Source organism: Aythya marila (genome assembly GCF_965140915.1).
Source record: "Aythya marila genome assembly, chromosome: 2".
Lineage (NCBI taxonomy): Eukaryota > Metazoa > Chordata > Aves > Anseriformes > Anatidae > Aythya > Aythya marila.
Window position 1 is genome coordinate 38,784,405 of NC_139043.1, and position 12,860 is coordinate 38,797,264.

Consider the following 12,860-nt stretch of genomic DNA (forward strand, 5'->3'; position numbering starts at 1 on the left):
CACTTGCTATAGAAATGCCAAAGTTTCATCTGTGTTAACCTCTTTACTCCTTTTAAAATAGAAAAAGACATAAAACAAAACAAGCACACATAAAAAGGCATAGGTTTTTGAGGATCTAATTATACTTAAGACCCTCCATGACTTTGTGATGCTTCTTTTTGTCTACACTGTTTAAGTTCTCTGAGGTTGAATTTAGGGAGATTTTTGGATAGCTTTCTTTTCCTCTGCCTGATTTTCTTTTACTGAGTCACTAAGTAGTCCAAGTTATTATTTTTTCCCTAAGGTAACAACAACAAAAATCTGATGATTTTACTGCCTATTTATATCCATACTCCTTATTCCAAGGAAATCCCGGATGCTTTGAACTTCCCAGACCATCTCTAGCTTAAATCTGGATCTTTTCTCCAAATTGTGATCATTTTATGCCAGTGAAAGGCCTCAGGCCTTTCAAGATCCCTTATCAGCTTCTTCCTTTCTTATTAACATCTTTCCATAAATCAGTATGGAAATCAGTATGAGCTTAGATCAGTATGGATCTAAGCTCAGGTGTTCTTGTGTATGGATCTAAGCTTCAGGTGTTCCATACCAATCATTCAGGAGGTGCTGTCTTGAGGGATGGCTGTCCATTTTAGCTTAATTACAAGTAGTTGCTTATGTCTACTTCGGGCATCTACTTTACTGATCCATTAAGGTTACTTTATTTTTTCATTCAACCACAACTTCTCCACAGTTTTCAGCATTTTTCCCTCTGGATATTTCTGAAAATCATTCTCAGCTGGGATACCCTCTATAAAACGGTCTGTTTTATTTTGTTTTGTTTTGTTTTGTTTTGTTCTTTTTTGTTTGTTTGTTTGTTTTTGGTTTTTGAATGTGACAACCTAATCACATCCCCACCTGTAACTTCACAACATTCCCTTCCACTCCATTAAGAAGTTTTATTCACAGATCTCACTCAAGAGTACATCATCAGTGAGATCTATTTTGAGATTCTTGAAGTTATTTTAATTTAAGAGGAAATAACGTTTCAGAAAGGGTAAGTGCCATTCTTTGTTATGGTAAATAGCCTAGTATAAAATTCTATGTTTTCTGGAAATTACATTCCCTGGACACTGTTTATCAATTTCTGAATTCCATTTTGACATAATTTATGTCAATTTGCCAGAAGAACATTCTTTGATTTTTTATTTTTTTTATTTTTTCCACAGCATAATTTTAGATTCCCATTGCTTTTCTAAGAACACTGCATGAAGAAATTCTTGCAGTTATCTTACTGATAACTTATGTCACTGGAATAAGCACATGGAAGCCTGCTTCCTCACACCTTTAAAATTAACTCAAGATTTTTCTAAATTTTAGGGAGTGAGAGAGGAGTATATAAACTGCAAAGTCTCCAAGTGGTCATTTTTAGCCATAGAGCCCTGGTACTCTTTTGCTACCTTACTATTTTAGTAAAATAAGAATAGAATGAATTCAGTACAGTAAAAATCACAAGCTGGCATGAGATTTTTATGGGTTTTATAAAAAATTTTTAAAGTGATTGTGAACACCACAGAAATTATGTGTATCAGACAGCATCCATGAAAAGCATCTCTGAGCTGCTTTGAGTAAAACTTCAGGATAGTTAAGTGCTTACATTAAATGATGCATTCTTCTTATTCAGAGAATGTAACAGTAACAGGAATGTAAAGAAATGTAACAGGAAATGAAAATTGTATACAAAAATTTTGTGTTAACACTATCTACAGGGCCAAAAAAATGCATCTGTTATAGTGATACTGAGGATGCTGAGTTGACCTCTGTTGACAGCAACAACTACACTAAGCAGGTGGTGCTGAGAAAGGATGACTGTTGTCCCTTTTTCCTTCACTTTAAACTCAGACCTGGGACTGGGTCTATTCTAAGGATGGATCATTTTTTATAGTTGAGGCACAGTGATATAGTATGCACCATTTTTGCCAGAGGAAGCTTAGTACATTTATGACATGTACCTCACAGCTTAAGAGTGGGAAAAGAAATATTTCATTGCAACCCTGATTCAGTTTTAAATCCAGTGCTTGTTGGATTTAGATTGTTATTACACATAGTGTATGTGTAATATAAAAGTGTAATACCAAGTAAATCCTGGGGGGGTGAGGGGAAGAAAAAAAAAAAAAAATGTGAAAAGAGACTTAAACTAGTTACTATTTCCTTCTCAGAAAAAGATATAAACATCTGCTTCTAGTGGAGTTTAATTCTGAAGAACTTCAAAGTCATCTCTGCTAATTGTTCCTCTCCTAATTGTTCATCTATTGCAATTGCACCATTTTTTTTTGTTTGAAATGTGCTCTGTGAAAAGGTAGCAGTAACAGAGTTGCTGCAGGTGTAGAACAAAGTATTTCCCAATCCTTATGCCTTACATTTCATGTTGATGCAAATGAAAAATAAATTAGAAAAGAAGTGAAAATAGAAGCACATAGAGAGATTTCTATTGGAGGAGCAAATTATTTATTTTTATTATTTTTCCTCTCTGTCTAGGAGTCCAGTACCCCAACTCAGCATGAGGACTTTGGGGAGATTCAGTTCCCTTTGGCTTTATTTTTTGGTTGTTTGTTAGTTGGTTTTCCTCCATGGTCCTTCTTGCTCTTTGGTCTACGTTGTCTCAGGAATAGGTATTTTCTTTGGTTCATGAAAACAGCTGCAGACATTAATCTAGTATTGACCTAATGCAGTAATGATACTGAAGACTAGATTTGAGATTGTTAAGCACTGAATATCTTAAATGGCTTGCGATCTGTGTGTATCAACAAGACTAGAAGATGTTTTGACATCCTAAAGCTCATTTTATCTGAATGTCTCTGTGTTGTACTGTATTACAGATTAACTCTTTCTGTAGCTACAGAATATTGTATATAGTGAAGCATGTTCACTGTCAGACTTAAAAATGATTGTAAATGCAAAGTGAAAGTTTTCTCAGATGCTGAATTCAAAACTTTTCTACATAATGGGAATTTTTTTTTTCTATGCAGTTTAAATGGGAGCTATGGCAGCTCATCCTTGATCTGAATTCATAGAACTAGGTACTTCAAAATATTTTTTTTTACTCTGAATTTCTAAATGTTACCCAATTTTATGAATCCTTGTAATGTCATCTTTTATTTGAAGTGACATGGCCAATTAAATCAATTATACAGCTTACTGTGATGGGTTCCTTGTTCATCACTCCATGCATATAGTTTATTATACAATATTTCTATCCTTTACTCCTGTAGATTCATTGGAATATGCTTTTATTTATTTTATTTCTAGTGAAAAGTGGAAAGATGTAACATTATAAACAAATAACTTTGTTCTGACTTATCTAGATCTAGATAAATCTTAACCTCACATTAGTGACACAGGTAACTTCAGTGAGATTTTCAAGAGAAACTCCGATATTTGAAAATGTATGTAGTATGAAACCATTTTGGCTTCGGCTAGATTCAAAGCACAGCTGGTAAATGAGCTTGAACTCTAATAAAACTCACATTTAAATTTTCTGACATAAAGCTAAATGTTTTCATATGCTGTTTTAATCACTGAAGTACACTTAACTCTTAATGTGATCAAGTTCTCTGTAGCAGTATGAGAATGGGGCGAGGTTGCCTGTGGAGGAACCATGGAATCAAACTTACATGTAGCAACTCTTTTCATCCAGAATAATTATGGACTGTTCTCCATTCTATAGAGTGGTTATGTGATTCGCTTGTTTATGCATGCAATTCCCTGCATTGATAGGGAATTTTATTTTTTTGTCACTTTTCCTTCCTTTTTAATTCTTTTTTTTTTTTTTTTTTGATATTTAAATTGGAATGGCGGTTGGCTGTTCTCAGTTGCAGAAGTAAGATAGATGTTCTCCACTCCTAAAGAGGATGATTTGAAGAAGCGATCTGGACTTTCAATAAAAAAAAAAAAAAAAAAACAGTTACAAGAACTGGAGAAGGACAGTGATCAGATTTATAGCAGACACAGCTACTCTATTAAGGCAAAAACCCTTTTGTCTTTTTTTTTTTTTTTTTTTCTAAATAAGATGACAGTAAGATTTATCAAGGGAGTGCTGAGTTTAAATGTAATATAGTGTCATTACAGTCACATAAATCGTGTGCGTTAATTATGAAGCCAAAAATTGCATAACCTTTTCCTTTAATTATCTCAATTCTAAAACACTGTCATTCTGTCTGGATTGTATGATGCATTATATAAATTTGTTCTGTTTCTTAGGTTATAATTTTTGAGTATCAGAATAATCACTGAAACAAGGCAACTCTGGGTATGCCTGTGATTGGAGGTGGAGATAGCATTGTTTAATTGTCTCTGGGTTTACTCTGTGTGTCTGATGGAGGTTTCTTGAAACCACGTGAGTCTTTTTTTGATCAATGTCCTACCTACTTCAGTCTGTCCTACTTCCAAAGCAAATGCAGACATGCTAGCTCCTAACATTCTTCCTTCAAACTTTGATGTGAAAAAATAATTTGATCTGGCCATGAGCCAGCAGTGTGCCCTCATGGCCAAGACAGCCAATAGGATCCTGGGGTGCATTAAAAGGAGCATGGCCAGCAGGTCAAGGGAGGAGATCGTCCCCCTGTACTCTGCCCTGGTCAGGCCTCACCTGGAGTACTGTGTCCAGTTCTGGGCTCCCCAGTAAAAAAAACACAGGTGTCTCCTGGAAAGAGTCCAGCAGAGGGCCACTAAGATGATACAGGGCCTGGAGCATCTCCCCTATGAGGAAAAACTGAGAGACCTGGGTCTGTTCAGCCTGGAGAAAAGAAGACTGAGATCTTATCAATGTTTATAAATACATTAAGTGTGGCAGACAAAGGGGTATGTCCAGCTTCTTTTCAGTGGTCGCTGTCTTGCTGTTAAAGGAAAACTTTAGTGAATGTTGTGTTTTTTTGGTGTCAAGTCTTATTATCTCATCTTTAACAGAAATGCTTTTAAAAAGCAGTCTCTGTGCATCATATGCAAACTTGAATATGCAACCGAGTATTTTTATTTAAAGGTAATATTTAAATATATGACTTGAATATTTGATTTATTTTGCCCAAAGTTAGAGCACTTGACAAATTCTGAGTTGAAGAGTGCTACTTTTGGTTTTGTCAAAATTTATTATTTGGCTGCCTGCAGATTGGCAGAAATTCTAGTCTGTTCCTGCAGATGCCCTGTACTCTTAAACAGTCCAATAGACTCTAAATTACATCTTTCTGAATATAACTTGAATTTAGTTTTGGTGTGTTTTCTTATCTAAAAAAATAAATTTAAAAGTACTGCCAGTATGTCCACTGATCATTAAGTCCAATCAACCTGAATGAAATAACTTAATATTCATGTTGATGTGCTGAAAAATAAATATGGAATTGATTTTTATTTTTTTTTATATAACTGTTGCAATCTACAGATGAATTTATATCAAAATACAAACACTAATAGGTTTCTATTTGTCATTGCAACTGGTCTACTGGTAAAAGATAAGCCTAAATTCTTACTTCAAGTCTATAAAGAATTATAGATTTATAATAAATTATTCTAAATAAAATATCATTCTTCTTACTCTGAATTTTAATATCTAGCTGTCTCTGAAGAACATTGAACTAAATGTTTTTTGTTTTGTGTTTGTGTTTGTTTTGTGTTTGCACTGAGCCTTAAATGGCCTTAAACCTTTCACCCTCATTGCTTAGGTTGGGTTGTATCTTTTGTTTGTTTGTTTGTTTTGAATATGTTATGGTGCTTTTTGTTCATTACAAATAACAAGTGACATTAAAGATTCCAGATTATGAAAAGGAATTAAACTTTGAACCAGAATATTTTAAGATAAAATTTCTCAAATCTATTTTGTATAATAATCTAAAGTTAATTATCCCTTAAGAAACATTACTTAAGAATTCAGTGAAATACAGATGATTATTGGACAAAAAGATGTTGCCTCAATAAGTGCTATAATGTTTCTTTTAGTCTACTAGTTTGGGATTACAGCTGTATCATTAATTATCTGACTTGAATTTCAACCTCAAGAAAAACAAAAAACGTAATCCTGATTGTGTCTTCCTGAAGCTGATTCTTTATTGTCATTATTAAAAAAGTGTAAGATAATTAGACTTACAAGACAAGATTTATCAGACATCCACTGATGTTATAGGGATTATTGTCTGTTATTCTAGCCAACACCAGATTGGTCTTTTAGAAGTAAATTATTTTCTGCTGTGAATGATAAGGTAGCATAAAGTATTCTGGGTTTATTTTGATGTAAATGACAGCAGAATTTGGCCATCTAATATTTTTCATAAAATGATATTCTTAGTGAGGTCCACTGTACTCCTGTTCATAATGATACTCAAACACTCCTAAACTTAGAGAGCATCCTCCAAATCCTTTCTGTCCTTTTGGTGTCCTATATCCTGCTTTTTGCAGTTCACAATTAGAATAATAATAAAATAAATTTTAAAAATGGCTTTGTGATGCATAATTATATCTTAAACAATAAGAAACTCAGGATTACATTAATTTGATAGTTATAAATACATTTGGGATGTACAATTTTGCAGGTAATACTGTAATACCATCATTAAGCTGCAGTGGAAGCGTATGATTTCTATTCTTTTGGCAATGATTTAGTTTTTTGTTGACGGGGAAGCAGCATGTCAGTGTATGAATGGTAATGATACTTATTCTCTAGCAAATAAAAATGACAAGCAAAACCAAGCACTGCACTGAATGCATTTTTAAAGTACATAGTTGGTAAAAGGGAAGCATCTGTTTTAATTTAACAATCATTTAACAATTGTTTTAATTTAACAATCATTTATTTAAATACTTTAATTAGATTTGGGCAAAAAGGGAGTAATTGAAGTGCAGCTTCATGAGCAAATAAAACTTAAAAAAAAAAATAAACAACACTCAACATTGTATTAAAAATAAGGAACAATACAAGCCATAGTATTTTATTCCTTGGGTAAATAAAGTAGATGAAGTTGATGGAATTTCATTGATTTAAAATTCTTGTGACAGTTAAGTCTGAATCACACTTAATTTTACTCAGTTTTACTAAGTACATTCAGTCCATCCCCTCTCCAATCATGAGTAATATATCCCTGTATGGAAATTAGGCATAGCAACCTGATTTAATTTTAATTAAAATAGTTCAATTTTTCTCTTTAAATATATGTATATTTATCAGGAGATGCTTAGTTAAATTAGTTTCGTATTTTTCTTAATACACAGAAGAATCCACATGCATATAGGTCTGAAATGTGAGAAAGATCTGTCTTGGGACAAGACTGCTCCTGACAGCAAGCTGTAAGGTATACATTCCTTAGTAAACAGTAGACAAAGAAATAGTCTTTCTCGATGTGAAGTATGAAGAGTTTGAACACATTCCTCACATAACATTTTTTTTTTTTTTCACTTGAAGATAAGGAAACGGGAAAAAAATGTTTGTGAACTTCATATATTATCTGGAAAGTGTCTCTGTGACAGTTGAAAAAGACCATATATTGCTACATCTGTAGATGTGGATGAGAGTCTAAAGTACAAAACCTTCGAAGACACTTCCACAAGGCATGGAAACAAACCATACAGCTGCAAAATATGCTTAAAGACAAATTACAACCTCATTTATTGCTGATTGATGTCCATTTCAAAACACCTTTCTTAAATTTATAAGATGTTGATTGCATTTCACGTACACTTTAAAATTCTAAAATGCATTAAGTAGTAAAAGAATTGTGACTCTTATCTGCCTGTCACATATGCAAAAAGCGTGGTGAGGCTCTGGAAAACAGATGGCAGTGCTTTTGAATAAAATAATTTCCTCCTCACCAAAAAAAAAAAAAAAAAAAAAAAAAAAGGTAATAAAAATAAAGTCTGGTGGGGGAATAAAGGACAAAAGATTTCACATCACCACAGAATGTCCCTCAACTCTACTTTTAAGTAGAAAAAATATATAAAAGAAATTAGTTTAAGTGATCTTTATCCTACAGACTGGAGAGGAATTTAAGTGGAAGCGTAAAGTAGCATCTCTGAAACTTTTCCAAAGCTTCCATGTTCATCACCAGTCCTTGCTCAAGTGTTCTTTGGATGTGCCATCTTGGAGGCAGGTGTAGTAAATTATTGCTTGAAGATGTAATAAGGCAAGATGGCACATGAGGAATCATTAAATGAGAGTGTTCTGTGATCTGTTAGACCATTCTTACTAATGGTCTAAAAACAGAAGTTGCAGCCTTGTTGCAGGCAGTTGGGGCTGTGTAAATATATGCCCAGTTGTGCTTTCTGACAAAGATAAAGGAAGAATTAAGCCAAATGACATAGAATTGAGTGTGTAATTCATGTTTTACTTCTGCGTTCCTTTACAGATAGTAACTTCATCCTTGCAAATGCTCAGGTGGCTAAGGGATTCCCTATTGTTTACTGCTCAGATGGCTTCTGTGAGCTTGCTGGATTTGCAAGAACTGAAGTCATGCAGAAGAGCTGCAGCTGTAAATTTTTACTTGGTGCTGAAACAAACGAGCAGATGATTCTTCAGATTGAGAAATCATTGGAGGAAAAGATAGAATTCAAAGGAGAAATCATGTTCTATAAGAAAAACGGTAAGCTTTCTGTTTGTTTGTTTGTTTGTTTCCTATTTTCTGTTAGTCCCAAAGAATGAAACTTAGCATTAACCTGTATAATACATAGTTTGTTTTCCGCTTAATTATTTTCTATGTCTATAGTCAGACCTAGAAGAACAGATTCGGATACGTTTGGATGCACATTGAAACTATGTTTATATTAGTATTTCTGATTTTGTATTAGCTGTCTGGCAAGTTATAAAACTATAGAAGGAGAAATTCAGGATCCTAAGCTGCATTGTGAGGCACTGTGATATCAGCACTTAGTATGACACTACATCTTTTTTTTTCTTATACTGATGCCCTGACCCCGTATTGATGAAAATTAAAATAAAAAATTAAGGTAGGCAGTGGGTATATTAAATTTGCAGTCCAATCAGTAAAACGCTTACTGTTTTGAATGATCCAAGTGGCTCATTCTCCGCAGCCACTCTATATAAACTCAATAATAATGACTTTCAAATATAGATAAGTACTCTACATTGAGTTTACATTAAAGAATGTATTGTCACATAAAACATTCTGAGCATTAAGCAACTCCATAGACTTAAGTAAATTTTGGGTTGCATTGCCAAAGCTTTCACTCCTATTGCAGGTCATTTATAAGGACTCTTGCATAGTAAAAGTGAGTGAGCCATGGAAGAAAGCAACCCATGACACACACTCATCATCTTGTTTCATTATATCAGTCTCTTTCAGTGCACCTATTCCATAAGTGTTTAAGTGCTATTATTCATGTGATCTTTGAACTGTACCACTAGCCAAGGGTGACCCTATGTATAAGATTCTAATAGAACTGCAACCACAACAGTGCTATAGGAGCCTTGTCATATATTTAACAATCCATGATTTTTAATGGATCCACAGGTTGAGCATCACCTTATGTTTTATTATAAGGCTAGAATTTGAAGACATATGTTTAAGCCATATAGTTTCTCCATAGATTCTATTTATGTCCTTGGTAATGAAATATTTCCTCCCAAAATGTTGTTACTACTATATTAAATACTTTTACAAGTTATTTTCTAAAAGTAATAGGTGTTTAATGACAAAAAAAAAATGTGTTTAATACAAAAGTTGCTGTTTAGCTGTTTTGTGTTCATGACTGCTTTTTAAAGAGACTCCCATATTTCCTTGAATTCATTAGCTTATTTTTCAGGAAAGTTTTTCAATAAAACTAGTTTCTCCTCTGTAAATCATGTCTGAATGTAGGGAAAAATTATCTTACAGAAACATAAGGGCTGCATTTGACCAGTATTGTAGAATGATGACTGGGCATAGCAGGAAGAGATTTCAATATATGCAAATGAAAGAAGTAAAGCTAACATATTCATTTCACTGGCTTAGTCCTGCAGGTTAAATTGTGATTCCTTTGCAGTATGAGGGGTGCTTCAAACCTTCAATAAGTAGGACTAATTCAGGTAAAGGAAATTGTAGATCAATTTGCTTGGCAAATAAGTTTATGAAACATAGGAAAAGAGAAATTGTTTAGGATAAAAGAATTCCCCCAATCTATTCTACTTGCATTCCTGTGTATAATTGGAATGGAAGCCATTCCAAGACTTTTTCTGAGTATGAATAAATTTCCTTGACTGTCTGTTGTATTTTTCATTTTCATGCATTTCTGTACCATTGTGAAGCAAAATGAATAGGTATTAAAATAACATGAGACTATTTTTGAATAAAAGCAAAATTTATCTTAAAAAATAGTCTTGTTTTTTTGTTTGTTTGTTAGGTTTTCAACAGAGCTTCATAGTGCAGACATTGAATTTGGTAAATCACCCATTTTAGCTAAATGTTTTGAGAGTTTTTATCAGAAGAAAAAATGAACCAATGAAGCAGTTGTTATTCAACATTGGCAGGGAAAAAAAAAAAAAAAAAAGGGAGGGAGGAAAAAAAGGAGTCTGTGTTACAGACAAATGTTTTAACAATATTTTTAGACAAGAACTTTAGGACTAATGACCTCAGAATGAATGTATGGCTACCTTGAGGCTTACCTGACACTGAAAATACCTACTAAAGGGGTTAGTGTATAGGAACCCCAGGAACAGAGATCAGTGAGAGACAGGTAACTAGTAAGGTTTGGTTTTTATAGTGTAATATTTCAGTCTCCTGTTATGACTTTAGGGTATCATTTGGTAAGGTTTCTGGCTTTAGTCCAGCATTCAGGAGTATAGACTTACTCTGTAGGCCTAGCTACAAGACAAAATAAATACTTTCAGGGATAACTTCAGGCACAGAAGTTCAGCTTCAGGGATAATTCTGAGCTCATAGAATTACAGAATTGACCGAAACATCCCTCAGAATACTCCATAAAATAATATTTTAAATAACTACTTTATAAACATTAGGATTTTTATTTTATTTTTTTTTCTATCCTGGATTTGATCTAAAACTCAGAGGCTAGAAATCTGTAATTGAACATAACATGTTGTGTTTTTTTTGTCATTGTTGTTGTTTTCTTTCCTTTTTTCTTTTTTTTTTTTTTTTTTTTTTTTCTTCCTATGTGTATCTCCTTGTGTGGGAAAGAAATTCAAACTTCCAAAACTAATATGTGTTGATTTTTAATTATTTTTTAATAACCACATTTTTCAATATTATGACTTTTATTTAAACTCAATTTAAAACTGATCTGGTTTTTATCATTAAATTAAACTATTAATTCTACACAAGTTCTGATTCAAGTTTGGGACTTAAAGCCCTTAACTAGTTTTGATCTGAATTTGGATGTTTAGGTATAGGGCCTTTCACAGTTATTTAACTAGAAATTCTAATAGCAATTTTTCTCAGGAACTCTTCAGTAAAGGAGTGATTGCTGTAACTAAAGCAACTCCACCATAGTACATACAATTTCATAGGAATTCCAGACTGATGTGAGCTGACACTCATTGCAGTGAGAAAAACCAACATGCAAGGAGTTGGGTAGAGGATATGGATTAATTCTCTGTGGTAAGAAACAAAGAAATTTATTGTTTTGGTCATTTGCTTTTGGATCATAATAGAAGGGTTATCCTCACCTCTTGTACTCTCACCTAACTAGAAAGCAATCTTCTTAGAATGAATAGAAGTACATGTGTTCTCCTTTTGTCTTTCTAACAAATCTTCACAATAGCATAAGATGTTTGTACCTTCCCATTTCTGCCATGTTAGTTCAGAACAGTATAAGAAGTGTTGCAGCAGATACAGCAGCTTCAGAGAGATGTCTTTGGAAATCCCATTACAAACATATTTTTCAACATAGTTTTAGTATTTATTTCAGTTCCTTAGACAGTTTTTAATTTATTTTATTTATTTAATTATTAGAGTTATAGTGCTTTTTGCAGACAAAAAGAAAAGAAAAAAGTAACTATTAAAAAAACAAGGAAATGTATGACTTGCTTTCTTCAGAAAGTTTTAAAATGAAGTATTTTAGGAGTTGCTTTTTAATTTTTTTCTCTTGCTATTTCTACACTTTCTTCAAAACATCTGTGACAAATTAAGTTGTCAATTATGATAACAGAAATGCAAAATAACCTTTTTTGAATTCAAGTGACTTGTGAGGGAAGAACTCACTCCAGGGATCTCCTTTTTTAGAGTAGTCTGATAGCAGATGAACACTTCACTAAAGAACTATGTTTGAACAATCCCTTCTGAACAATCCCTGTCAGACCACTGAAAGAAATTATCAGCAATAAGTACATATAGTTAAATAAGGTCTTCATGATCCACCAAACTGAAGTATAAACAAGGAGCTGATTGGATTTTTTCCTTTTCTGTTGCAGCCTAAGAGGATGCTACAATAAGCCTTATAATCACTGACTTAGTCCAGCATAAGCTCTCCATCTTCAATCACTGAGAAGGTCATACCTTAGTTCCCTTATGACCCCATCAGTCTTATTTTCCGTGTCTCAAAAGTCAGTTTGTAGTCTTTAAAAAAAAAGGTTTGATCTTGTTTGTTCTTGCACACACACTTGTATGGTCTTTAGTAGTGCTACAACTTTCTTTCATGGAAAGGAAATTGGTCTCTTCCTGTGAAGGTGTAACCTGTGTAAAATACTGTGTAACCAGAAAAGTTTACTTTTGATTTAAGGATTTGTGAGAGGCTTCAGTATGGCATCCATTGTGTCCATGTCCTCCTCTCACCACCTCCCAGCTGCCATTTCCACAATTGGCAGGAATTTGAAAATCCCTTCTGTAAGACTAATGGACAGGTAGGTGTTGCTGGGGCCACCTTTACGGGTTGCCTTAGGACTTGACTGCATATAG

General features: G+C 33.4%; 1 protein-coding gene across 1 annotated transcript in view; it reads left to right on the forward strand.

Annotated features, from left to right (window-relative positions):
- KCNH8 (potassium voltage-gated channel subfamily H member 8) overlaps positions 1-12,860 on the forward strand; it is a gene marked incomplete at both ends in the record, with an annotated part of 180,771 nt that overhangs the window by 52,404 nt on the left and 115,507 nt on the right. Inside the window, one exon of the mRNA XM_082753902.1 lies at positions 8,361-8,594. Coding sequence (XP_082610028.1) covers positions 8,361-8,594 — 234 coding nt within the window. The remainder of the gene's footprint in view (positions 1-8,360; positions 8,595-12,860) is intronic.